Source organism: Trichoderma breve, chromosome 1 (assembly GCF_028502605.1).
Source record: "Trichoderma breve strain T069 chromosome 1, whole genome shotgun sequence".
NCBI classification, from domain to species: domain Eukaryota; kingdom Fungi; phylum Ascomycota; class Sordariomycetes; order Hypocreales; family Hypocreaceae; genus Trichoderma; species Trichoderma breve.
Window position 1 is genome coordinate 133,028 of NC_079232.1, and position 26,702 is coordinate 159,729.

Genomic DNA, 26,702 nt, shown 5'->3' on the forward strand with positions numbered 1-26,702 from the left:
AGCGGGAAATCGGCACTATAGTGGCTGATCAGCTCCATGGTCCCAGGATGCGTCACTTTATATAGAACATAAATCCTAGAGAATCTGAGATTCAATTGGGTATCGCTCACATCACGATTGCATCATAGTATTTATAAGACCCACTACCGTGTAGAAAGTATGAAGCTATACTTTCTACTTGCGACGTATATAATGCTGTAGAGCTCGAATGCTCGACTAGATATAGATGCATTAATTGAAAAGGCACCTGCTGAAATACAAATATTTTTTTAAGTGGTGTTACTCTACTGTGGCTAACTCTCTTCATTCACAATGGTTTGGCAACACGGCGATCACCATGACATCCCGCAGCAATGGCGCATACACAAGTATGAATATTCCTCTTCCCGTATTTTCACTTGTCAAAGTATCAAAATCTCACGCCTTTTGACATGATTCAGGCCTGGCGCATGGCTCCCAGCTGACCATCGTGTCCATCGCGAATATCTTCGTCGTGTGACGGAGCACGTCGACAGGCACCCCGATGAAAAACTGACACCAGCGCTGCAGGAGTTCAAAGAGTTAATCGAAGGAAACTCACGAATATACATGTACTTTGTCCAAATGTTTGATGAAATCCCAAAGAAACGGCCATACTGGCGCGATCCCACAGGAACTAAACAGATCCGCGACTACAAACACATGCTTCAGGTGCTCAACCACATTGTCTCAAGAGCTCCAGAATGGACAGATGCCGCCGAAAGTGCTGGTGTTGTGGGAGTGCCATTTTGCGCAATCCTTGATTACCCCATGGGAACACCAAGGTGCGTGGACGCGGTTTTGCAGACTCATGGATACATCCATACTTCAATGGCTGCTTGTAGTCCTTGACATTGGGTGGCGAAAGCACTAACTTGGCCTTGTCTCAGTGGACATGCCGCGTTCCTCGACCCAGACGTGAACAAAGCGATCAAGAAAGTTCTAAACGAGTGGGGGAAGTTCTTAGAGGTAGGTGATTTTGAGCCTTCTACAGTCTCAATTGAATTCTTAAAAAATGATCAGCACCAAATGTCGGCTAACATGCATCGCAGACTCCCAAATCGGCCGAGGTGTTGGGAGAGCACAAACTGGGCTGGTTCGGCGAAACAGGACGAAACGACGTCATGCAAGTCGCCAACGCTCCGTTGAAGTCGTCCATGAAATTTGAAGAAATGTTTGTTTGTGAGCCATCGGCAAAATATCACGGCTACAAGTCATGGGATGGTAAGCTTCTGAACATGGATTTTCCCAGAGTGAAACTACACGGCAAATGCTGACAGCTCTTAAGACTTCTTCACTCGCAAGGTTCACGATGAGGCAAGGCCTGTCGCATCTCCAGACGACGACAATGTCATTGCCAATGCATGCGAATCAAAGGTGTTCAACATTCAGCATGGTGCTCAACTGCGAGATAAATTTTTCGCAAAAGGGCAGCCTTACTCAGTACTTGATATGCTGGCTCACGATCCACTTGCTCAACAATTCGCCGGCGCCACAGTCTACCAGGCATTCCTATCGGCGTTGTCCTATCACCGTTGGCATTCCCCAGTCTCAGGAACCATTCGACGTGCTTTCGTCCAAGATGGCACGTACTTCAGCGAGCCTCTCTTTGAAGGCGTAGGTGATCCGACTGTTCATGAAATTGATACTGGCGGCATTTCGGTTGGTCAAGGCTATCTGTCTGCGATGGCAACTCGAGGCATCATCTTCATTGAGGCAGATAATCCGGCAATTGGTTTGATGGCTTTTATTGCCATTGGCATGGATGAAGTCAGCTCGGTGGACATCACCGTAAAAGAGGGCCAACATGTGAAGAAAGGTGAACAAACAGGCATGTTTCATTTTGGTGGATCGACGCATTGTCTTCTATTCCGAAAGGGAGTCAAGTTGTCGGGATTCCCCGAAGTTGGGAGGCAAGAAAATGTCCCCGTTCGTGGTAAACTTGCTGTTGTCAAGCCATAGGGATCGCATAATGAGCATGTGAATTGACATTTCGTATACAACGGGAGGGTCGCATTCCAGTTACAGGCAAAGTGTGGTTTCACCGATGGCACAAATATTCGGCGGCGCTAATTAGATTTAATTTTAAAATACATTAACTACAGAACTGAAATGTTTTTGGCTAGGCTTGGACGCTATATAAGAAATATAAGAACCTCTTGTCACACAACCTTTTTGATGGTTGTCTTGTGCTCTTCACACTCGCTCTAGAAAATAAAGACCTGGTCGCTCATCTTCGGGTTTGCACCCGGAGTCTCGTAACCCAACTCTCCAAGAAATTTCTTGGCTGCGCCGACCATACCAGGTGGACCGCAAACCATAATTTTGACATCATTTCCCGGAAGCGGTAGTCTTTGTGCTGCCATATCTTTCGTTATGTAGCCAACTCCAGAGTTCCAAGTTGTTGATGGATGCTCAATGACGTAGAAGACCTTGAACAGCTTTGGATATAGGCGGGAAAACTTATCCAGCTCGTCTTTGAGTAATATGTCGTTCTCTGTGTGATTTGCGTATATCAGACTTATTTCTGTCGCATCACGGTCGTTCTCACAAATCGCTCGAATGAGCTGGAACATGGGCGTGATGCCTGTACCACCAGCTATCATTCCGATCTTCTTACAAAGTCCGTTGGAGTAGCGCATTGCCCCTTTAGGACCTCTGAATTGGACCTCATCTCCAATTTGGAGGTTGGCAAGACAGCCACCAGTCAACTTGCCGTCTGGATAGATCTTGACGAGTAATTCCAGAACACCATAATCCAAGTTATTGGATACTGGAGTGTAAGACCTTGTCACCTTGTCTCCATCAATGTTCATCGTAATAGCGACGTGTTGACCAGTCGGTAGGCCTAACATTGCTTCTGGCTGAGGTAGAGAAAATACCAAGCGGTATACATTTGGTGCAATAAGTGTCTTCTTTGTCAACGGTAGGGGAGATAACACCGAATCCAACCAGCCTCTTTGAAGTAAGGGATCCCGTGTCACTGGTTTAGGTACTTTCAGGTGATTTGGGTACGTTCTGAAGTTCGCTTCACCCATGATAATGCCAAAAGACTTCCGTATTGCAAATGATGTACAGCCCATTAAGAGTAATGAGCTACCCAGTAACCCCTTGGAGTAACTTGAGTTACTTGGTTGTGTAGAAGCCATCGGTATCGACAAAATCGAGAGTGCATGAGTTAACTGACTCATTTGAGGCATGGCTACTGGTATCAAGGCTGAAATACCATGTTCTCCTTTAAGAACCTTGTACGTCGATGCCGCAATACCCAGGGAAAGAAATCCCAAGGTTATTCCTGCTAGGCCATGGGGTTGTTTCGTGGAATCAAGCTTCTCCAGTGGAGATTGCAAAGGAACTGTTAGCTTTGACTTTTTGTTAACGTGACCTTTTAATTTCCCGATCCTGAAAGGGGTCATGAGGTCGAAGGCATCATCTGAGTGGCCAGCATTGTCGAATGGTTCGCTTGCATCAGTGCCGGCTGCTTCCAAGAGAACTTCGATTCCTCCTGGATGATCCATCACATATTTGGTTACGTCGTATACTGCAAAAAGTTAATGTCAATCGTTAAGGGGGATAATAAGCCGACGAACCTTCCCCATGGATAGTCATCCATATGTCATCAGGCTTGGTGTGCTGAGCAACTTCGTCTGCCGTGTATTCCGTTTCTAGAGTCATATTGACTGGATTTATATGTCTGAACTTGTAATTTTGATTGAAGCATTCAAAGGTTTTGGGATGCTTCTGCGAATTATATATAAACAATTTGACCGGTATTCTGATCCATAAGAGCGCGTATGACGGGAACACTAGCATCGGTAGTTGTCGGCAATCCCAAAATAGTTTCATCCCGAGACGGAGATTGTAGTTTTCCTACTAGACGCTGATCACTGACTTAAAAACGCCGAAGCCCCACAAACGCATACGGCATCTGTCCCTCCGCGTATATCCGGAAGCAACCATTGCGGAGTGATCTTCGACCGACAAAACTCACCCGGGCGCCAACTGCGGGAAGGAGGGTGGGTTTCCGAGGAATGCAGGCGGGCAGGGTATAGGTTGGTAAATATTAATATGTCAAAACCTACTTATGCCCTCTATTATGCATACGAAAAGGGGACATTAGCCGAGGATAGGGCGGCTTTCGCCCTGCAACTGATACAGATGCATAACAGGATCGAATAATAATGTTACATCGTTTCTTGCTTTTCTACGTTCCACGGACCATGAAGAATATCCGAACAATGTTGGCTTTGCCCCTTTCTATGGAAATTCCACGGAGACATGCCATGGAAAGTGACCCAAGCCGAATAATCAAGAAAGTGGTAATGTTTGCGACTGTTGTTTTGTGAGCAAGTTATCTATTAACTATTAACATCTATAACTATAAAGCGCGTTGGACATCTCAAAAACAGTTCGAATTGTGTCAATTATCAGCGTCTCAAAATAGCCTTTCATCATGATTTCTTCGTCTTTCCATCTTTTGGGGGAGCAACCATCCACCTCCCGCCAAATCACGTTCCCTTCGAACTTCAGTTTTACGGATTTGCAAGAGTTGGTTGCATCTCACTTTGCTATTGTAGACTCTAAAGGTTAGTGTGTTATTTACAAATATTTCATGTAAACAGTGGTGCTTACGTTCTCTTCTAGATGTTGGCTTCATTCATCAAAATATCGAGCTGACATCGGTAAACGAGGTACGCGCAGCAACCGACCCCGTTGCGATATCAATCAGTGGTAAATCTGTACGAGATATACCGGGGCCAGGTGGTTTGCCATACGTCGGAAGCTTTTTCGAAGTATATCCCGATCATCTTGGAAACCATCAACGACTCTTTAATAAATACGGATCACTATTCGTCACCACCAACATGGGAAGCCGCATACACCATACGAATGATCCTAGTTTGGCCAATCTCTTCTTCACCGAGAGTGCATTCTTTTCAAAAAAGATAATCCCCAACCATCCCATACATCCGTTGGGTATGCCAGAAGCTGGATTGTTTTTTGGCGATACAGATTCGGAGGCATGGCGGATTACGCATAAGTTTTTACCGCCAGCTTTGGGCCCCAAGGCAGTACGACACTACGCACCAGCAATGCAAAAAACAGTGGAAGAGTCATTCAATGTATTCGACCAATTGGACCTGGATGGGGAAGCATGGAACGTATTTCCATACATGATGAAGATCGGTTCTCAAGCAGTCGGCAGACTTGTTCTTGGTATGGATTTCAACCACTTCGCATCTGTTGATGCTCCTTTGCACGAGTTTGTGCTCAAGCTCGCGCATAATGTCGAACTGAGTAAGCGAGTGTCGTCTTTCGGTAGCTGGTATGCAAACATGCCCTTCGGAGACCCCAAAAAACTTCGAGACAATATGCACGAAATCCAGAGGATGATATTTGAAGCATCCAAGAAAGCATCCACTGGAGTTGAAGATTTAAACCTCCAAGATGCTGCTCTACAATCTCAAAATTTGGTCGGTAAGTACGAACCCATTGTTTCTATCTTTAGCGGGCTTAAAGCTGACTAGTAATTACTCATGGTAGACTACTGTCTCAGGGCAAGAGACTTGAAAGGCAATCGATTGACGTGGGATCAATTTGTACCAGCTCTGGTTGTGCTTACCGGCGCTGGGTTTGTAACCTCCGCTTCACTGCTCTCGTGGATGATATACGCCCTTGTGACCTACGAAGGGATGCAAGAGAGATTGCTCCAAGAATTGATTGACCACGATTGGGATGAAAACATCCAAGTGACCGGAGATATGGTAAATGAACTGAAGTTTTTGAATAACTTTATCAAGGAAACTCAGCGGACACACAATCCTTCGTTCCAGCCCGCCAGAACAGCCTTAGTGGACATGATCTTACCTGGAGGGTACAGGTTGGCAAAGGACTCTATTGTTGTTGCTGATTTGCACCACATTCACAACAACCCACACATCTGGGATAACGCTGAAAAGTTTGACCCTGACCGGTGGGACACTGAGAAAGTTAAAAATCGACCTGCTGGATCCTATCAACCTTTCGCCTCGGGCCCGCGGAGCTGCATTGGATTCAACTTTGCACTCCAAGAGGTCAAAATCGTCCTATCTAAGCTGCTGTACCGATACAGATTTAGTTTGGCCGAAACGGGAACCGTGGAGTATAATCCTTATTATTTACTGATTAAGCCTAATAACTTATATGTACGAGCAGAAAGGAGGTTCAAGTGGCCACAGAAGACTTCTGCTAGGACTGATCCATTGACAGAATGAGGATGAGGTACTTCGTCTTACAACGATGCTGGACTTTTTATATACTGTTTTCTTTTATACTACAATATCTCTCAACCAGATTGTTCGATTGAACACAAATTAATTGAGTTCATAAATAGTGATAGTGGCATCATTCAACCTATTTCTCTGACACCAGTTGGGACACAATTTGTTGATCCAGGGGAATAGTTCAAAATGGAATGACAGGACATGCACAATGAAAGTTATATAATATTTAGATCTCAAATACCTAAACAACGCTATCCTGAGCTTTCATACCTCGTAATTTAGGATTGGCGGTGAAGCCAATCTCTCCAGCCATCATCTTTAGTAATAAACCTCACTCTTGATTCAAGCCATTCTGTATTCCCCCAGAATCCCCATGATGCTTGGAATCGACACCAGTCGACAAGGGCAGTCTCCCAATGTCGAAGAAATTCGTCCCAGTCGTACATGGGTACTTTTTCATGCGGTTGGCTTTCCATTAAAATGGTCCAATAGTGCTTCAGCAACTTCTTTTCTCGTTCATCCATATCCAAGCCGTCTGGGATGGAATCATCACTGGTAAGCATACTCATTGGGACAGAGCAAGTGAATAACTTTGCCAGATCACAAACGCCCAATCCTAACCCCGCATACTGGAAGTCAAAAAATACCACATCATCTCCAGCTTCTGTCGAATACAGATTTTCTGACTTCACGTCCCCATGAATGTATGTTTCAAAAGGCCTACCACGCGGCGTGAGAAAGGCGGCGGCTTTTTCAGCAACGGACAGGGATCCATCCACTGAGGTACAGAATATATCAGACCACTCTGAGAACTTGTCATGCTCAAGCGATCGATATTCCTGTCGTCGGGTAGCTAGATATGTATATCCTCCATTCAACCAAAGGGCATTTCCACCTGATGCGGGATCATTTCGACGTCTTGAGGCTTCTTCAAGCGGCGGTAGAAGAAACTCATCCAAACTTTCAGGCAAATAAGACCATGAGTTGCCATGAAACTTGGCCAACCATGCTAGAGCTGCATAGACCTGATTGCTTGAAAGCACCGCCCTTTTTTCGCCAGCAATGGGAAACTCAAGCCTCAAATCATTCATGAGAGTAACCATCAAATGATCAATTCCATTCTCAATGGCTTTTCCCTTCATACTTCTTGTCGAAGCGAAGCATTGTGCTACTGCTATGGTGTCCGTGAGGCGCGGAGCAACTTCATCGTAAAAGTACTGCTCAACCTCGTAGCTGAACATCTTACGAAGATGCCCTTCATCTCCAGTTGTAGCTGGAGGTCGAACTATCTTCAAAACGAGGTGGATTATTCTGCCTTGGTCATTTCCCTGGTCTTTGGAGAAGCGCTGCCACCGTGTGGTCGCGCCTTCAGTAGTTGGTCGAGCAGAAACGGCGCAGATGTGGCCGTAGCCCGCCCAGAGGCCTTGAAGGGTGGTGCATGAAATTAGCTCAAGGTCGAGCCAAGAGAGCAGTATGGCTGCAATTTGACTTGGCTCAATCGGTCGAGTCATTGTGGCAGTGGTCCAAATATACAAGCCAGGTATGAGCACCGATGAGTTCTTCCGACAAATGTTGCTATACCGCCAGGGGAAAAAAAATAAAACAAACCCTGGAAATAATAAGACGTGGTCTCGCGGGCGAGATTACGTAATGACCTGCAGCACACACTTGGTGCTCAAAAATGCATGGCGAGCTCTCCACCGCGGGTTATTCAGACAAAATAATGCATAAGACGTAAATCAGTGGGGAGCAGTTAGTATAATCACATTATGCTCGTAGAGATTTGACAGCTCTAAATACCAGGCTGGATATTCTTTTGATTTACTCCATAGAGCAGCTCAATAGGCTGTAAGAACTGAATTAGCAAAAAGCCTCCTCCGGGAAGAGGAAGGCAAGCTTGCTTGCAATTATTCCAGAGAGTCAGAGTCAATTGTGTTAGATCAGTAGCTAATATCTCATTGCTGACTAGTCTGACGGGTCCTGACTGCATCCTAGTTAGATCCGATCGGTTATAGCCGATCGAACCCATCCATAGAGATGACAACTTTCCATGGGCAGCGGCTGCATGAAAAATACTAAAAGTCAATATTTACAAATTAAATTACTAGCAAACATAAGATTAGAGAGACTATAGCTTGCTCATTCACTTTATTGAGAATGACCGATGTAATAGGCTAATTCCAAGCCCGGACAAACAAGTTAAAACAACCAATGTCGTGTTATCGGATGCTACTTTCGCTCATGTGCACATTTTTTTCACATCACCTAGCTGCCCAAAATGGTTATGTTAACAATATACAGTTCGCCAACTTTATTCGCCATTTGGTATGGACTTTATTCCACAGCCCAAGCAATACTTCTAAGTTGTTCATCTGTAAGTTAACAAGTTGAAACTGTACTTTGCATATAAATGATCCCCTCAATATCCAGCTCCTCTTTACCAGGCAGGTTAAGCAATGAAAGATTGTATGTAAGCATTTGATGTAGTAAGTAACCAAGGCAGATCACTTCCACACAATCGCGCGAGTTGGAATGGTTGGTTTCACTCAAACATACTAGGGTATACATGTTCACTTATGGAGGAAACTCTCATCATAGATAGATATTTTTTTCATTTCAAATTGTTCAACTTTTAAGCCTGCTCTTTGACCATGACGCTGACTTTGCCTACTGAGTATATAACCATTTTTCTACAATAGTCCAATCGGTCAATGTGCCACATTTTCCACCATTTAAGCTAAGGCATTGTTGGCTGGATAGCGAATTTAAGCGCTGTTTCCGTTGAAAATGATGACGTTGGGGCTGCCGTTAAGGCTGCCAGTGACGCGGCCACTGGTGGCCAAAGCCTTGATGCGGTTGGTGACAGCAGCGGGGGTGGAAAGGCCCTCGAGAGACTGGAGGTAAAGAGCAAGGCCGACAACGTGAGGAGTAGCCATGGAGGTACCGCTGATGGTGTTGGTGGCAGTGTTCGAGCCGATCCATGAGGACAGAATGTTAACACCAGGAGCGAAAACGTCAACGCCAGCACCGTAGTTGGTGAAAGAAGCAGTTCGCCAGTTGATGTCGATAGCAGCAACAGTAATAGCATTGGGCACATTGGCAGGAGAAGTGCCAGAGACAGGCTGGGGGTTTCCGAGACTGTCACCGTTACCGGCAGCCACGATAGTAAGAACACCCTGGTTATAGGCTGCATTGATAGCGGTAGTCCAAGTGGAAGAAGAGGGGCCTCCAAGCGACATGTTGATGGCGGACTTGCTAGCCCGGCTCTTCGAGACAATATCGTTCACAGCCCAGTTGTAGCCGTCAAGAATGACTGAAGTGCTAGCACTGTTTCCCTGGAAGACCTTAACAGAGACGAGATTGGCCTATTATCTCCCAGTTAGCGCAAAGTTATCAAGAGCCACAGACTTCCAAGCAATGTATGAACTCAGCTTACCTGCTTAGCAACACCATAAGTAGAGCCACCAATAGTTCCTGAAACGTGAGTACCGTGGCCAAGAGTGTCAACGTGCTGTCCTCCAGCGGCGTTGTAGCCGAGGGTGGCACGTCCACCAAACTGCTGGTGAGAAGTATTGATACCGGAGTCAACAACGTAGGCATATGTTCCGCTGCCAGCAGAGGTATCATAAATGTAGCTAGTAGAGCCGGAGGTACGGTGGGAAACAGTACCAAGACCCCAAGGAGCACCGGTCTGGGTGGTCAAGGCGCGCTTGTCCTCAACGATGTCAGACAAGTACATGATGTAGTCTGGCTCAACGGAAGCAACCTTGGCTCTACTATTAGTATCTCGACAGTGTTATTGTATGATGTAAGAACATGAATAAGACATACATCAGGGCTAGCCTTGATCTGTTCAATGGTTTCCTCATCAAACTCGCCGGCGTAGGCATTCCAAGTGTGGATGTTGTATGTCTTCTCAACACCAGCGGTGTTACGCTTGGTAAGAGAACGACGGTGGAGGTCATTCACCCAAGTCAGGTGAGAATCAGTATCAATCGACGCACCCTCCTTGAGAGTGACAATAAACTTGTTGGGAACAGCCTCGGGAGCCTTGTGGTGAACTGCAGGGGCAGCGAGGACAGCTGGGAGCAAAGCTCCGAGATAGAGAGCAAGGCGGCGGATGCTGGCCATTGTGAATATGTCTTCTTATTGTAAACTTAGAAGTAATGGGAGATTGATGGCTGAGTCTGATCAGAAGTGTTTTTGTTGCGAGGAGAGTCGATTTAAATAATTTTTCTCGGCGCCCTATATGTAATCGATTTCACCAGCTTGAGCTATCATCACTTCTATCAATATGGCGTCTTTCTGAATGATCTGCCAAGTCGCTGGTTACAGACAACCAAGCTGCCTAAAAGGATTTAGGACAAATCGATCCAAACAAGATTGTGTGCTTTCATTCGGTAATCACAGCGCCAACCTCTTGGCATCTAGTTTGAATACGGAAAGCAATAAGATGTAGCAATATCGTCCGCATGTTTGCTAATGGATATTCATGCTGTGTGTTAAGGCATAAACTCGTGAACTTTTGCTTAGGCAACCTCCGTATCTTCCTAGACTAATGTCCAAGTGTTACCATCATCTTTGCCATACATCATCATTCCTATGAGGCCATACCCAGGCTATATTTATCTGTTATATAGTTTAAGGTATGCTATACAGTTTAAGATTCGTTTAAGGTTATATATTGCCCATAAACTAGCTTTGGCGAGCTAGCCTATGAGCTTAACTGGAGGAGTCTATCGGCTGTGGAAAGGCAGATACTTGGGCGCTTCAGCTAGCACCATGCACACTAAGATCGCAATATCTGGGCACCTGCTAATTGCGTCACAATGTCCGAGCAATAAGGAACCTTTGAACAGGAGGGACGGCAAATATCTATATGGCGCAATACCTCCCGGCGGCTTGTCAAGTTTTAAGAAGGAGGGGATACCGAGTGCCGGACCTTTGATACTGCTCTAAAAGGAAGGTGATTCTACAATCCCTGAAGCTCCTCCATCATTGGCACAGCTTCTTCACTAGTGATTGCACCTATCTTACATAGAAAACAGCGACAATAGCTCTTAAAGAAATAAAAAGATAAGATAACCATAAACTAGTATAGAACAAATTTCCTTATATCTCTTGTTCTATTACAAAGCCTTTGGCAGCTGTAAAAATGAATTTTGAATTCCAGTTTGGTCATATTTTTAGCTGGTGGTATGGAGTATGGGCACAAAGAGTAATGGATAGTTAAGATTAGCTTTAAAATTTCCGCTCTCTGGATCTCTCTTTTTATTTGCAATACCTTTGGGGTCGTGCATCGGCTGATGCGGGCGTGTGGTGTTTTCCTGAGTTTCAATTACGTATATAGCAAAAGGGCCATTTAGCTGTGCGTCTGTTATTCTAGTGTTTCAGGGAATTCGGGGTCTAACTGGAAGCTCGACCTTCCTGTTGATTACGCACCTGTGATACCCCGCTGAGAGCCACACCAACGGTTCCATTACTAACTTACCAGCGCGCTCGATTTAGGCCTCCTTGGCATGGCTCCGGTGGAGAGAAACATCGATCCCGTGATATTGAGGTAGTTTTTGAGGACGGTGGATTCGGATCCTACGTTGACAGGCATGATACTCATCATACTGAGCCTCAGCCTCCAGGATTAGCTGCTGATTTTACACAACTTCACTCTCTAGAAGATATTGAAGTAGAGGCTCTTCAACTTTCTCAAGACTTGCCAATTATTTAGGCCAAATCAAGCGTTTTTCTTGCTAAAACTATATGGTGGGTCGAAGAATTCCCTTTCTTCCTAATAAACTGAGAAACCTTGAGTGATTTACAGAAGATGCTTCTGTAAAAACTTCACTTCGACATCCTTCTGGGACACCTTCGCCGTGCCGTTCATATATCCTCCAAAGTCAAATGGTTCGATCTTGTAAAACTCTTTTGGCTCGTTTACTTTCGCATACGCTTCCTCATGAGGCTCAGCAGGAAGCTCTCCACTGGGCGCGATATATAAGAGCGGCCTAGGAGAAACTCGCGGCAGATATGCTTGGAATTCGTTGGCGAAATTATAAAAGGCGCTTTCGAGTGTGACTCTGTTTTGCCAATTGAACTCCTTTGCATCACAGTTCCCTTTTATGTAAGAGTGAAAGTTAAAAAGCGCTGGCCCTCCGAGTAGCGCTTTTTGAGTAGCCGCAGTGGCTTCTTCCATTGATTCCGGGAAAAGTTGTATGTACTCTTGCTCGCTCTCCGAGGTCTTTGGTCGCGCTAAAGCTGCTCTCGATTGGTCTAGCAGACCTGGTGGGTAAAATTGGGCGTCGATTGCGCCCGATATTCCTGGGACTTGCAAAATAAGGGCTTTGACTCGCGGGTCAAGGGCAGTCGCTCGGATAGATGCGCCTCCTCCATGCCCACCGCCGACTTTAGAAATACGTCAGTACTTTTTACATCAATGTAAATGGATAAGGCTTCAGAGTTCGGTGCTTCAAGCAATACGCTTCAGTATAATCTGATATACTTACTAATCGCGATACGTTCTGGGTCTACATGCGGCGTTAAAAATGTACCGTATGTGACAGCGTCAAAAATATCCTCAGACTGCTTATCAAAATTTATATTGTGTCTTGGTAATCCATCGCTTTTGCCAAATGTTCTTGCATCGTACGTCAACGTTGCGAATCCGTTTTCGTTGAAAAGATTCGTTTGATGATCCATCAAGTGGCCTCTTGTAACAGCAAACTATGTTGTGTCAGTTGTATTCAAGAATGCGGTCAATCGCCCTGCATAAACGTACTGGGGACACGAAAATCACCAATGGCACGTTTGGTGCATCCAGCAATGTCAGTAAGCCTCTCAATGTAAGACCATCGCGGGTCTCGAACTCGACTTCTTTCTTAGTAGGCATCTTTCTAGTCATATACACCAAAGTCACTTATCGATATAGCAATATTAAGCTGCTAAATGTGTCTCTTATTTGTGTGTGTGTTTGCGATTCGTTGTGTTCAGTTTTACACAGCGTCAATATTAGTATTTATATTGGCCGTGAGGCCTCATTCTGCTAATTGTCGGCTTGTGAAAGAGTGGCCGTCACACTCCATGTTTCCTTGGCAACGTTGTTTCCAAATCGTGTTCTCTAATACAGAAGGTGTGTAGAGTGTAAGGAAGGAAATATTCACGACTTCCAAGTGTTTTATCGGCGAAAGGTTGTGAAGTTGCACACGGAGAAAATTACAAATGCCATTCTGGTTTTAAAGCGCCATCTCTATTTTCGCCTTAGAGTAAGCACGACTCTGCATCTCAAAACAGATTATGAATCTTATTGCCGCCTTAGGCTTCATTAATAAGCTCGGCGTTTGAAAGAACGGCGCATATAGTTATCCATGAAAGTCGCTCATTAAAACAGGCATACAGTTCCTGCACTCTCATCAGATAGCCTGCGTTATACAGCTGTTTTTCGTGTCTTTATAGATGAGGCGAAAGCTTGAACAGCGGATCTTACACTAATGGTATTATAGAGTGCATCTAAAACCATTTTGATGTCTTGCAAGCATCATGGTCGTTTGTATTTAATGGCGAGTCATTTCGAGAGCTGCTATTAACAGATGGTTGCAATTTATTGCGTATAAGTCCATTAATCATCTTCTATTTATACGACTATATAAAATATTTGGCATGACAAAATACTTATGCTACTAGAACAATGAATGGCTTCATCGTCGCTCTGTTAATAACCTTGTATCCGTTTCTCGCCGTTTTATAACCAACGTCTCGTCTCTATCGGATCTGCACATTCCTTGCCCAATGATCTCGAGTCATCCTGAGAGTGTTCCCCACATAGCTAACATCCTCATAGCCTATTGCTATTGCACTCAGGAAATTCATGCCTTCGGGGAGGTCTAATTCGCGTTGTAATATCGTTGCATATCCTGCGACACTGGCCTGGTAACAAGCCTCAACGCCTTGTGCTCTAAGGGCCAGAGTCAAATTTTGCATCCAAAGTCCAGCGCTGATCAAATCATATTTTGAAAGCCTGTTGTCCATATAGACAATGATGGCTGCTGGGGCTCCATAGAACCGAAAATTCTCCGCCAAGGTCGTCTTTCTCTTCTCATGGTCATCACGACCAATATCCAACAGCTTTCCGTACAGTTCTGCGCCGAAATTTTCCTTATGATGCATATAATCGGCGGGTGTTTCAGGAATATCAGGCCATCCTTTATCCCATGCACTCAACATCGCTTTGTTGAGGCTTTCTAGCTTTTCGCCAGTGAGTATGACTGCCCGCCAGGGCTGCAAGTTGTTGTTTGAGGCCGTTCGCTGGGCTATCGATAATGCCTTTTCCAGTACTTCGCGAGGAACAGACTCTGGCAAAAACTTTCGAACGGTATGGCGATCATTTATTAATTTAGCGAGAGCGCTAAGCTGGCCGTGCTCTGAACCCATCCTGTTGATCGTAGACTGTTATAGTTGTATATTATGCGTTTCGGTCAGGTATAGCAGTCAATTATTTAATGCATTCAAGAGCGATCGGGCCAGGATATATATATGCGTGCGCGTGTGTGTATGTGATTACCATGAATGTGTGCAGTGCGTTCCAATTTCTAGTACTACTAACATTACGAGTAGTATCACATTAATAATTCACATTTACGCGTCTTCCTATATAATGGCATACTTCAAAAAGTAAGAGCAACGAGATGGAGCCAGCAAATCTCTCACAGGATCCAAAGTGGCGTTACCCGAAATAATTAGACGTCGCAGCTACAGTTATGAAGAAGACATTTGATTAGGAATACGTTTGGGTGACTAAGGCTCTACAACCGAGCATTTTTGTTGGATTAGGAATACAGCGTTCAACCAGGCCTTTTCCCTGCCTATTTTCTTTCCAGTAAGCAAGCTGATAACAGAGCAGCATGCGCAGAATGGTTAAGTGTACGGGGCAGTAATAAACACCATTTGCCTGTTCGCCCTCCAACAAGTGGTACCCTGCAACTAACATGTATTCCGTCAATGTTAAAATGGTAGCGTCGTGTATTGTGTATCTTGAAAGCTATAATGACTTCACTTTATCTACTCCGCATATTCTCACATATTAGCGGGTGGCGATTTCCAGTACAGATCATTTAGCGGCCAGCCTTGTCAAATGGTATAAGACTGTGATTTAAATCAACATCAGAAAGCGTGTCGTATCATATCGCATGGGCATGCTACTACTGACCAGTCAGCTTAAGAATGTCAAGCAGCCTCAAAAGTACCCAAAAATATCGGCACCGTCAACTCCACACGGCCAGAGAAGCGGCACGCCATCGGAGATAAATATGAGCACCTCGCCTTGGCTTTGATACGGCAAATTACGCAATAAGACGCGACACGCATCAGACTGTGCGGGAGACTTTCACGGGGACTTAGTACATAATGATAATAGGTAACATGGGTGATTATCCCGAGCAGTTTGCAAATGTATTTCGAGCATATCATAGGGTCTCATGAACACATATTCTTCTCATCTCTGGATCTTCAAAATCTGGAATTAAAGGCTTAGGTAAAGTCAACTCTACAGGGTGATTAGGCTACACATATTTCCTCAAGAACTCAATCTGCACTGAAAGACTCTCTTCGCGTAGTTTTCCTTGGTAATGATTGAAATGATCACCGCCTTTCAATATATGAAGCTCTTTTGGGCCCTGCGCAAGCCCAAATGCCTGCAATTGAGGTGTAAACAAACTCTCATCCTTTTCGCCAACAACCATCAAGAGAGGTGTAGGCGCGATCCGATGGATATACTTAATCGGCTCAAATCGAAGGAATCGGAAAAGGGATATCGTTGTAATTTTATTTTCCCAGCTGCCACCTTGGGCGGATGCGTCTTGGAAGAAGCGGAAGCTGGTCGCATCTCGGAGCAATACAGGCGCACTTCCAGCCTCAGCCTCTTCAATAGTAGAGGCAACAACGCGAGAGAGGGGCCATTCTTCCCCTTTACGAATTATGGCGCGATCTCTTTCGGCCATATCAAGAAGTGGTTGGCCAGTCCCGAGTAAAAGCTCTCCCGACACATAAGGCACGAGGCCAATAACAGCCTTGACTCGGCGGTCAATTGCCGCAGCAGATATGGCAACTCCTCCAGCAAGACTTGGTCCCCAAAAGACAATTCTCTTAGGGTCAACCTCTGCAAGGGACATAACATAGTCAAAGGCATCAATGTAGTCATCTTGTGCCTTGACAGGGTCTGAGTCATATCTGCGGCCGCCGCTTTCTCCAAACCCACGATTGTCATAGAGCAAGACATTAAATCCTGCTTTTTGGAAATCTAGAGCCATTCCCTCAATGAAGTGCTCTTTGAGGGCCGTAACCTAATGTTCGGAATCATTAATCTTGATCTACATGGTAGATTGCCAGTTGAACATACCCCATGAGTCATAATAATACATGGACCCTTTTCTTTAGTAGCCGGGAAAAACCAGCCTTTAATGGTAACTCCATCAAAAGCTTGGAATGAGACATTCCGGCGGTTGTCGGACATTATGAGTGAGTTGTATAAGTTGAGGTTGTTGTGAGTGTTGTATACCAACAGACGTAATGGAAATTTTACTTAATTCGGGAAATCCATATAGCTATATATGTGAATCGTTCAACGAGCGGTTAAGCAAAACATTGAGTACTAACCACATATAATAGCCAATTAATGAGCTTACAAGTAATAGATATTTACTGATACAATGCTGACGCTTCATTGTGGAAACTATTAAAACGTGTAATGTTGACGAAGTTATGCCAACCCAATCAGGTGTTTGGGCATCTAGAAAGCGGATACGTGACATCGGTATTTAAAGTGTATCCACAAGATTAACCACCGTGAAGGGTGCTGAGAGAAAAGTCAGTTCTCGTACTTGTCCGTGTGATATGTTTGCGTAACAATTTTTGGTCCGTCAACGTCCGAGGGCTGGAATGCTGGGGCACAGTGCAACTGAAAGGGATGATTAGGGTTCGGTTGCTCCCTTTCCAGATATCACTTAATAAATAAGCTGAGTAAGATAAAGGGGCTTTCAATGCAATTATACAGCGACTGAGTACATAGAGATCGCAGCCTCAGTGACGCTCAATGGGGTCAAAGGCAAATGGCATTTTCTTTACACCAAATTTTAATGTTTTATGAACATTAATGATACAAAACGCAAAGCAATGCATTGCTGCGTCTAAGTTTTGGAGCTCGGACGAAATTACGGCCGAGAGTTTCAAGCATTGCATAACTGTAAGACAGAGTAGTGTAGTTCATCGATCTAATTTTACAACAGTTGCTCCAAGTGGTTTCCCACAGATGATACACACTAAGCAATCCTTTGGTCATTTGATGAACTAGATAGAGAGAAATAATTTTCTGCCTGCTCTTCTCTACTGACAGTTACAAATAGAGGTTAAGAAATGAGTGACATGCAGTTCGAAGAACGTCCTACCGTCTATAATGATCTTATTGAATAATACTTGGCAATAAAATTGCAAACTAAGACATAAGTTGCGATTGAGATAAGAATAGATATAACTGAAGATCAACAAATCCACAGATGTTGCCAGGTAAGGTTGCGCCAAGCTCACGCTACTACTAATGTATAAATCTGGATGGAGACAGAATACGTGGATGGGACATGGGAACAATCACTGCGAAGCCAAATCCCAAGCGGCTGACGGGATTTCTTGGCCGAGTATAGCGACAGCTACTTCATACTCCGTAGACGATGCAGAATTGAAGGCATTGCCTCTGAGTTGTCATAATGCTGTGTGAATGAGCTTGGGTAGTCCGTAGTATCGGGCAAATTAAAGAGACGGAAGAGATCACGGACGAGCTCGGAAGTAACAGGGGGGCGTAATCACATTAGCGCAATCTCGTAGGCCTCAAGCAATACGGAGGTGGGGTATTGAGGGGAGTTCGCAGCATCCATATTACCATGAACTTTTCTATTTCTAGCTCTCCTTGCGCACTTTTAAAGGGCTTGGATACCCCTCATTCTCATCTTACCATTTCTGTTTATGCCGCGAGTCTCTCTCCTTCACTAAAGTCTCATCAAACGATATCATGACTTCAGACCTCATGATGGCAGCAGCAGCTTGGCCATGACGACTCAGCGGCATATGAAGACGTGCCCAGACCGGTCGATGGAAGCTGGAACCGCTCACCAATACTGAACTTAAGTGGAGATGGAATTGCTACTGTCTGACTTGCCAAGATAAGCCGAGAGATGGGACGCGACGCCTGGATTGAAAAGCGCAACATAGAGCGTTACAATATCGAGGATCCCAACTTCATTTCACCTTTCTTCTTCACTATGACTCTTATTATAGAGGTTATATAGAAGCCTAATTATTACGATTTATCATCAGGTGTATCGTACCTCAATCCGATTTCCTCACGGCAACTGACACTACCTGAGCCTCACATATGCCCCTCCCACTAGATGCCAGACTATTTAATGTTCTAGAGCATTTTCATAAGCGCTAGTAGAAAACATGCATTTTTTTTAAAGACAAATAAATATGGCTTTACAATAGTATATTGCAGTGCTCCTTTTGATAGACATTACCAAGCTTCCATCACCAGAACCACGTCACATCGCCAACATACCTAGGCGTTCAAGATGGGTGACGTGCGGCAAACCATCAAGCAGTCACTCCCGGTAGATGTTAATAAGCCGTACGACCCATCGACTCTCAAGCATAAGACAATTCTCATCACAGGAGGCGCTAATGGCTTGGGCGCGCACATGGTCCGCCATTGGGCTTCTCATGGTGCCAATATTGTGATCGGTGATGTTGCGGACAAAGCTGGCGAGGAGCTCGTGGCTTCTCTTCGAATGGCACATCCCAAAGGGGTTTTTCAGTTCCAACACTGCGATGTCACGGATTGGGAATCTCAGGTCAGCCTGTTCGATGCCGCGGTCAAAGCCAGCCCACATGGTTCTATAGATATTGTGGTGCCCAATGCAGGAATTATTCTCCCTGGGGAGGCAACCAAATTCGAAAATCCCGACTTGGTGAACGGCAAATTGCCCGAGCCCAACACAGCTACTCTCGATGTAAACGTCAAAGGAGTCATTTTCACCGCTCACCTTGCGCTATATCATCTTCCACAAAACAAGAGACCGGATCGGTGTTTTCTGTTTGTCGGCTCTGTGGCATCACTCATCCCCCTCCCTGGCCAGAGCCATTATTGCATGAGCAAACATGCTGTGCTGGGCCTCTTTCGCTCATTGCGCGGAACCGCTGTCTTGAAGGGAATCCGTATAAATATGATCGCACCCTACTATATTGCACAGACCAAGATGCTACAGCCGATCACCGAGGCACTTTTACTCTCTGGCTCTGCAGGGCCGGGACAAGTTCCCGATGTGGTCGACGCAGCCACGCGTTTGATTGCCGACGAATCCATAGTTGGTCGCGCGCTCGTTGTTGGTCCGCGGTTAAAGCCTCAAGATTTCGAGGTAATCGATAATGGAAGTGGCTCGTTGGGCATAGAGGATCAAAACCAGGCGCAGGGAATTTGGGAATGCTACGCCCATGATTACGACCAGGTGGAAACATTCGTGAAGAGGTACTTGTGGCTTCTGAATGCCGCTGCTCGGGCACGAGGAATGCTTGCTTGGATTCGTGATATTATGGCCATATGGAAGCGAGGATGAAGTTTAAACAGCGTTTGCTTTTAACCATTGCAAGCCTTACACTCAAGTTACTTCTTACTTTCTAGTGTCAGGAGAATATCCTTTTACTTCTCTATCAGCAATTATCGGGTTCATGACGTTGGAACACTTTCTTATTTAGCAGCACCAAGACATAGACAAAATGAAGCACATTTATCTCGCCTAGTAACAAAGACTCGAGGTTTCCATATGTGTTCTGGAATTGGCATGTATGAAGTCTAACAAAGCTTCCTTAGGCGCCTGGGGAAGATGACCTCGATTAACCAACAATAAATTGACACAGCTACGCCACGAGTGACAACAATTGCCGAAGTTGTACCCAAAACTTAGGGCTAAGCTCCTCTTTAGCTAAAAAAAAAAAAATGACCACTTTGTCCAACGCCATAGTTACAGCTGATTGAGGATGGCTTCATCTTAGATTGGCACTCCCTTCTTATTCAAAAAGACACCACGTTTTACACAACTTCCAATCCCATCCAAGTCCCGAGGTGTTATCTCTTTTTAAGATAGATCATTATAAAGCTATCTCTGCATAGAAATCTTTAATCATAGTGACGTAACATCTGCATGAATAGATTAATCTCACTATGAAACCCCGCACTTGGAGTGATTGCGATATGAGTATCCGGTTGATGCCCAACCGGATATTTTGTATATAAGCAGAGAAATCATTTGGTGTATTTCAAATGCTTTAAAGCTCCAAAGTATTGAGTGGCTATCAGAATTATAATTTGAAGAACCAATTGAGCAATGGATACAGATCGCAAGCGGTGGGTTGGTCTTCAGGTCAGGACAATTAGTCAGAAGAGATATCGATGAATGCTAACCATATCTACAATCACTAGCCTCCAAATGAATGGAAACTCGAGCAAGGATTAGATCCCGCTCATCTTGGTTTACGGAACCAGAGCAATCTCGTGATTCATACGGAATCAGAATCACCTACGGAGACAAATTCAGCGGAGCTTCGTGCAGATGCGGATGATGATGATCCGACATTTGTAGTTGGGGAAGAAAGAAAAGGGTGGAAAGGATACATAGAGTGGGAAGAATATCCAGAGAAAAAGGCCAAAGCTCGGAAGAGATTTTCACGCCATAAATTTCCTCCACCTCCCGAGTTCCAACTTGGGCCAGTCCCGGCTACCAACCCAGTCCTTGAAGGTGTTCGATGGAAGCTGTGGCATAAAGCTATTGGCGGTGCTCTCGTCAACGTACCTGAAGACAGCTGGAAGACTGTGCTAGAGGTATTACCCCGTACCCTACAATTGAGGATGTATGCAGTAGACTAACTATTTCTTACAGGAAAAACACCCGGGCATGCTCCATCTTCTTCAGTTCCCATACAATGGCGAACCTCCTAAAGGCCTTCTCACCAAAGAAGCCATAACACCAAACGACCTTCATTTTGTACGCAACCATGGTGGCATACCAGACATTGATCCGGTAGAATTCGACCTTCGTCTTGACGGCTTGGTAAATGATCCCAAAGTTCTCACGCTGGATGATCTAAAGAATGAAGCTTTATTCCCGCGCACCTCTATGTTGGTTACTATTCAGTGCAGTGGTACGAGGCGCGTTGAGCAGATTGGTGAATATGCTGGTGAAGGCGACGAGATGATCAATGCTCCATGGGCAGAAGGAGCAATTGGGACGGCAAAATGGACTGGCGTCAGTCTCAAAAAGGTCATCAAGTACTGTGGTGGACTCAAGGGTGATGCAAAACATCTTGAGTTATATGGAGCCGAAACATATTTCAAGGGTGGCGATTGCATGAATTATGTGGTATCGGTTCCGTGGTCAAAGGTCAAAGCAAACGAAGTCCTCCTTGCATGGGAGATGAACGATAAGCCTTTGCCCAAGATCCATGGTTTCCCACTGAGGGCTGTGGTCATGGGCTATATTGGCGCGAGGAGTGTCAAGTGGCTCTACCGCGTTAAAGCAATCGAGAATCCCAGCCGTGCTCCTGTCCAGAGCAGAGAATATCTGTATTTCCAACAGCAATATGGAAAGCATAATCAGCTACCTACGCGTAAGAAACTCCGCTATGTTAGACCATGACGGTTATACTGATTTGCAAGCAGTGGGAATTCAGATTCAAGAGATGCCGGTCAGCAGCGCCATCATGAGCCCTTGGCATAAAGAAGTTGTGGTCCATAACGGTCATATTGAAGTCACTGGTAAGATGCACCGTGCTTTTGTTTTATGCGACTTTATGGCGTGCTAACTGTAGAAGGTTGGGCTTATTCTGGTGGTGGACGCTGGCCGGAGCGCGTCGAGGTCTCTTCGGACGGTGGTTGGGCTTGGTATGCTGTACCAATCGAAAATCTGTCGCCAAAGCACAAATACGCATGGAGGACTTGGTCCGCTTCTATTCCATGCGACCATGAAGGATGGACAGAGCTCGTCGTCCGCTGCTGGGACAACAGTCTCAACACACAGCCAATGAACGTGCGCCACAGCTGGAATTGGGGGCTGCACGTTACGAGCAGCTGCCACAGAGTGAAGATATACAGCGTCAATGCAAGCCGGCCCGAAACAAAGAAGAGGCTGGAACTGTTTGAACAAAACGGAGAAAATTTCCTGCCAATCACACGGCCAACGGAGTTTAAATACATGAGTGCCGAGGAATATGAGAAGGCATGGTCTACTATGGAACCACGAGATGTGGACAATTGATAGCAATGTACTCCGTACAACACGGCATAATACAAATTCCAGTAGCTTCAACAACCTCTGTTCCTATCCAGTGATCCATTTGTTTTCGTTTACTCGTCCAATGATACGTCTATGCTTGTATGGAGATTGAATGTATGAAATATGCAGTGCTTTCTCATTTGTGGACAATATCCTGCAGAGAGATACTTGCTACCACCCAATATCTACCTTCGTATGCATTTAGTAACTAAAACCACTCCGGGTGTATTTCGTTCCCTATGCAAGGATGCAAGAGGAGGTGGAAATTTTGTAATCAGATGGCAACGTTCAAGTCGATCTTTCCCTCCAATATCGCCGAAATGTTCTTCTAGGGTCCATTCAAGACGACGAAAACTTCAACAGACTTATTTGCGCATAGATTCATAAGCGACTCCAAGTTAAACCGGGCACCGTTTTGTGGGTCGGAGATCCTGGGGACCTGGGTTGATCGGATTTGGGCGGATTAGGGCGGATTAGGTCGGGACAGGAGACAGGGAGCGGGATATGCGGGTGAGTAAGTGACAAATATGAAGGATTCGAGAGGAAAGCGGAAGTGATGATGTTACATTGGTGTTTTTACATGTTTTGAAGGATCTGAATATAGTTAACATGGCTCATATTTGGGTATATATAGAAGACCACCTTCCTTCATCATGAGACTTTAATCATCACTTGCATTCAGGCAAACACTGGAAATCATTCAAGACAACAACAACAAAAATTTATCAACATGGCTACACAAGAGACCGCAAAGACTCTCTATCTTGACGCAGACGGCATCAAATATGCGTACCGACTCATCGGAAACTCCACCTCAAAGAGTCACCCAGTTCCTTTGCTGATGCTCAACCATGTTCGGGCCACCATTGACACATGGGATCCTGAAGTTATCAACAATCTTACTGCGTCTGGTCGACAAATTATCACGTACGATTATGCTGGGATAGGACACAGCCAGGGCAATATTGCGCCATCTATCAGGGGATTTGCTGTTAACCTGCTTGCCTTTCTCGGCGTGCTACTCCCATCCCTACACACTCAGCAGGTGGATATCCTTGGATTTTCCATGGGTGGCTACATTGCTCAACAAGTTGCTTTGGATGCTCCAAACCTGGTTAACAAATTGGTCCTCTCCGGTACTGGCCCAAGTCTTGGGCCAGGCGTTGAGCGGCCAATGAATGAGGTGCAATCTACGGTCTTCAACCCAACCCCAGGGGTACCAACAATTGAAGCATTCTTTCCGTCTTTCACGACTGGTGACGAGGGACAAGCTTGGTTCAATCGAAGCTTTGGTTCACGAGCAGGCGTTGCTGGAAAACATGGAGAACCTGACATTGCTGGTTTCACAACTGGAGAATCTCTAGTCAATCTCACTCAGGCTTACTTGACTTGGGATGCTGACCCAGTCCCCTATTCCCTTTTACAGACTATACAAAAGGATGTACTAGTTACCACTGGAGACAATGATCTTATCGTTCCGACGCAAAATTCCTACGTTCTTGCTAGACAATTACCACGAGCCAACCTCATCATGTTTCCCAGCAGCGGCCATGGGCATCTGTTTCAATATGCCAGCTATTTCACAAAGGTCGTTGGTGAATTTTTGGATGGTCATCTGCCGACGGCTCCATTCTCAGCTGGTCGAGCTCCTCCGTTGGGAACGTATGGACAGATCAACGGCGCTTAATTACTAGGCATCGTGTGGATTTACTGCTCCGCTAGTTCCATGGCATCCGGGGCAAAACTTTACTTCTCATAGACAGTTTCACTTAGATTTCATAGACATCTTTATACAGCTATTGCTCCCCAATTGTATTCTTTCAAGCCTTTCATTGTGAAAAGCTCTCATCTAGACATAGGACCGAAATATACAACATCCGTCCAAATATGAAAAGCTACAAGATACCAGTTACCATTCGTGCGTCAATTAATTGAACATAAAACGCTAAAAGAGTTAGTCCGTCATCTTTATTCAAATGAAGTAAGTGAGAGACTTACCGGCCGCCCTCCATCTCTTGCTTATTATGCTCAGAGCGTCTTTGATCGCGTTACATGATGCTGCAGTGCTGGGATCGCCTGTCCTCGAATATTCTTGAGCGTATAGTACTGCTCCCCGATAAATCGCCTCTAAACAAAGCGGCGTGATTTCCTCCGCGGCACAACTATTCGTGGAGATTATTGTATTAGCTAATCCAAGCATACCAACAGCAATCTCATGCTTAAAATCTTGTGATATGAAGTTGTCTGTCGAGGCGAGCGGCTTTTTGCCGGGTGCATATCTTTCTTTATCGTGTAGAAGCAACCGAGCAATGAAGATCTGTCAGTCTAACTGAATATCCTTAATAAGAACGTGAGCACTTACCTGTAGCAGATAGTTGAAGGGCTACATACAGCAATGCCACGAAAGCGACCCTCTTCCAACGAAACATTTGTCAATGCAACAAGAGTATTATCTAATACTTTGACATCGTTTTGCCAAAACTCTTCTGATACAGGGAACTCATGTATGCTACGAAACACCCTACCCAGAAGGACTGCGGCTTGCGCAGTCAAGGAGAAGCGGCCCATTGACGTGGTCGGTGGCTCAAAGAGCCTGCGTACCGGAGCATCGGTCTCTCCCTAAGCCGTCATAAGCCATCAAATTTGCATCTTTTTGCACAACTCATCAATCTTACATTTTCCTCCCATATAGTGTCGTCAATAGGTAACAAGCTGTTACTGCTAGGATCTGGTGTGAGAAAGGCTCTTTCGGCGCTACCAAGGCTTATAAAACTATTAACAGTTAGCCTCAATGATGATTCTTCCATGTTTGACACAAAGCATCAAAGTCTCTCAATGGAAGTACGAAAGAAGAGTCCCAGTAGTAACAACTAAAAAGAAATACTGACCGATCTAAGACCAATATGGTCCACCAGCTTCTACGTCGCTCTTCTGACTCGGTAACACTGAAGGTCTCTTCTGAATACTGCTCCACTGCTCTGTGAATGCCCAACGCAGTCCCATACCGTATACAGTAGCCCACTGTTAAGTATGCCGCAGGATAAATAGAGTGCCCAATCTCGTATACTGCAACGAGGATGATTGCTTGTAGTACGCGCAGTTCCAAAACACTTGAGTGTTCGGCTTCTAGTAGGCTGTTTTTGATCGCATAATATGCACCGCTTCGTGGCCCTTCGTCTTCTAATGGAGTTGCTAATAGCTTCATTGAAGCAACAAGAAGGGTGTTTACTGGTCGTTGAGGAGCCAGTGGATTTAAAACTCTCTCCTTAAACCCTCTTTTCGATAAAAATGGTATCGCTGGGTGAATACTCGCAAAGTATGAGCCTACAAATGCTCTATCAGACGCATCGTGACCAATGTAGCTCAAGAGCGGATCGCCGAGGCTTAATTCTAGTTCTGGTAACCGATTCAAGGAGCGCTGAAAAAGAACAGAGTCAAGGAAGAACACTACAGGAAAGCTTTCTTCGTTCTCCTGGGCAGCTTTCGACGGCGATTGAGATGGGGCAAGTGTTATGGGTGCTTGTTCATTTCCAACGATGCCCACGGTGCCGGTATAGATGCATTCTCTCCCATATCTGACCGTTAGTGTATTAGAATTCGACTCTTCATTTAGCCCCCGAGCCTAGTTTTAACTTACCGCACACATGCAGAGCATCGGGGCTTCTCTCGGTCGCATCGCTTCTTTGACCTTTGACACTGCGAACATGATGGGCGCATGCGAGGAATAATCACGCGAGCCTCATTCTCCGCGCTCATTGCTTAAATTGAACGAAAGACAACTGTTGAAGACCCAAAAGAATGTGCCGAGACAAATCCGGTGGCTGCAGTAGTGCAGAAAGGGTGTTTTGGAAATGCTACAGTAAATGAATGAGTTAAAAGAGGGTCACACTCAAGCAAGTAATTAACAAGCGCAGAATATCTTCAGTCTCAAACCAGATGCACGAATGATACTACGTTGGAAAAGGAAGATTGCAAAGCCGAATGGCGGACAGAGCGCAGAGCCGTTCATTGCTAGCTGACCTGTGCAAATTCAACCTATAAGCTCAGAGTTTACATTTAGAAC

The 26,702-nt window shown here is 45.2% G+C and overlaps 12 protein-coding genes across 12 annotated transcripts; 5 read left to right on the plus strand and 7 right to left on the minus strand.

Moving 5' to 3' along the window:
- Positions 1 to 312: 312 nt before the first annotated feature.
- Positions 313 to 1,980, plus strand: T069G_00047 (phophatidylserine decarboxylase domain-containing protein; the record flags this gene model as incomplete). The annotated part of the gene is made up of 7 exons (XM_056167257.1): positions 313 to 368; positions 441 to 803; positions 909 to 987; positions 1,071 to 1,242; positions 1,307 to 1,552; positions 1,601 to 1,639; positions 1,691 to 1,980. The coding sequence occupies 7 exons, from the start codon at positions 313 to 315 to the stop codon at positions 1,978 to 1,980; spliced, it is 1,245 nt and encodes a 414-aa protein (XP_056032573.1).
- Positions 1,981 to 2,225: 245 nt separating this feature from the next.
- T069G_00048 (oxidoreductase NAD-binding domain-containing protein) lies at positions 2,226 to 3,693 on the minus strand (the record flags this gene model as incomplete). Its single annotated transcript, XM_056167258.1, has 3 exons — positions 2,226 to 2,878; positions 3,206 to 3,559; positions 3,609 to 3,693. 3 exons carry the CDS (start codon positions 3,691 to 3,693, stop codon positions 2,226 to 2,228), a joined length of 1,092 nt encoding a protein of 363 aa, XP_056032574.1.
- A 778-nt stretch (positions 3,694 to 4,471) lies between these two features.
- T069G_00049 (cytochrome p450 domain-containing protein) lies at positions 4,472 to 6,272 on the plus strand (the record flags this gene model as incomplete). Its single annotated transcript, XM_056167259.1, has 3 exons — positions 4,472 to 4,604; positions 4,663 to 5,496; positions 5,563 to 6,272. 3 exons carry the CDS (start codon positions 4,472 to 4,474, stop codon positions 6,270 to 6,272), a joined length of 1,677 nt encoding a protein of 558 aa, XP_056032575.1.
- Positions 6,273 to 6,559: 287 nt separating this feature from the next.
- Positions 6,560 to 7,792, minus strand: T069G_00050 (ecdysteroid kinase domain-containing protein; the record flags this gene model as incomplete). The annotated part of the gene is made up of 1 exon (XM_056167260.1): positions 6,560 to 7,792. The coding sequence occupies one exon, from the start codon at positions 7,790 to 7,792 to the stop codon at positions 6,560 to 6,562; it is 1,233 nt and encodes a 410-aa protein (XP_056032576.1).
- Positions 7,793 to 9,046: 1,254 nt separating this feature from the next.
- On the minus strand, positions 9,047 to 10,412 carry T069G_00051 (subtilase family domain-containing protein; the record flags this gene model as incomplete). The annotated part of the gene is made up of 3 exons (XM_056167261.1): positions 9,047 to 9,646; positions 9,718 to 10,032; positions 10,113 to 10,412. The coding sequence occupies 3 exons, from the start codon at positions 10,410 to 10,412 to the stop codon at positions 9,047 to 9,049; spliced, it is 1,215 nt and encodes a 404-aa protein (XP_056032577.1).
- Positions 10,413 to 12,093: 1,681 nt separating this feature from the next.
- Positions 12,094 to 13,164, minus strand: T069G_00052 (serine aminopeptidase, s33 domain-containing protein; the record flags this gene model as incomplete). Its single annotated transcript, XM_056167262.1, has 3 exons — positions 12,094 to 12,680; positions 12,782 to 12,998; positions 13,054 to 13,164. The coding sequence occupies 3 exons, from the start codon at positions 13,162 to 13,164 to the stop codon at positions 12,094 to 12,096; spliced, it is 915 nt and encodes a 304-aa protein (XP_056032578.1).
- An 869-nt stretch (positions 13,165 to 14,033) lies between these two features.
- On the minus strand, positions 14,034 to 14,702 carry T069G_00053 (nitroreductase family domain-containing protein; the record flags this gene model as incomplete). Its single annotated transcript, XM_056167263.1, has 1 exon — positions 14,034 to 14,702. One exon carries the CDS (start codon positions 14,700 to 14,702, stop codon positions 14,034 to 14,036), a length of 669 nt encoding a protein of 222 aa, XP_056032579.1.
- Positions 14,703 to 15,829: 1,127 nt separating this feature from the next.
- Positions 15,830 to 16,779, minus strand: T069G_00054 (acetyl xylan esterase (AXE1) domain-containing protein; the record flags this gene model as incomplete). The annotated part of the gene is made up of 2 exons (XM_056167264.1): positions 15,830 to 16,609; positions 16,666 to 16,779. The coding sequence occupies 2 exons, from the start codon at positions 16,777 to 16,779 to the stop codon at positions 15,830 to 15,832; spliced, it is 894 nt and encodes a 297-aa protein (XP_056032580.1).
- A 2,107-nt stretch (positions 16,780 to 18,886) lies between these two features.
- T069G_00055 (short chain dehydrogenase domain-containing protein) lies at positions 18,887 to 19,927 on the plus strand (the record flags this gene model as incomplete). The annotated part of the gene is made up of 1 exon (XM_056167265.1): positions 18,887 to 19,927. One exon carries the CDS (start codon positions 18,887 to 18,889, stop codon positions 19,925 to 19,927), a length of 1,041 nt encoding a protein of 346 aa, XP_056032581.1.
- A 768-nt stretch (positions 19,928 to 20,695) lies between these two features.
- On the plus strand, positions 20,696 to 22,621 carry T069G_00056 (oxidoreductase molybdopterin binding domain-containing protein; the record flags this gene model as incomplete). Its single annotated transcript, XM_056167266.1, has 5 exons — positions 20,696 to 20,744; positions 20,951 to 21,189; positions 21,248 to 21,974; positions 22,027 to 22,122; positions 22,176 to 22,621. 5 exons carry the CDS (start codon positions 20,696 to 20,698, stop codon positions 22,619 to 22,621), a joined length of 1,557 nt encoding a protein of 518 aa, XP_056032582.1.
- A 748-nt stretch (positions 22,622 to 23,369) lies between these two features.
- Positions 23,370 to 24,326, plus strand: T069G_00057 (alpha/beta hydrolase fold domain-containing protein; the record flags this gene model as incomplete). The annotated part of the gene is made up of 1 exon (XM_056167267.1): positions 23,370 to 24,326. The coding sequence occupies one exon, from the start codon at positions 23,370 to 23,372 to the stop codon at positions 24,324 to 24,326; it is 957 nt and encodes a 318-aa protein (XP_056032583.1).
- A 671-nt stretch (positions 24,327 to 24,997) lies between these two features.
- T069G_00058 (fungal specific transcription factor domain-containing protein) lies at positions 24,998 to 26,395 on the minus strand (the record flags this gene model as incomplete). The annotated part of the gene is made up of 4 exons (XM_056167268.1): positions 24,998 to 25,258; positions 25,315 to 25,411; positions 25,528 to 26,214; positions 26,277 to 26,395. 4 exons carry the CDS (start codon positions 26,393 to 26,395, stop codon positions 24,998 to 25,000), a joined length of 1,164 nt encoding a protein of 387 aa, XP_056032584.1.
- Positions 26,396 to 26,702: the final 307 nt, after the last annotated feature.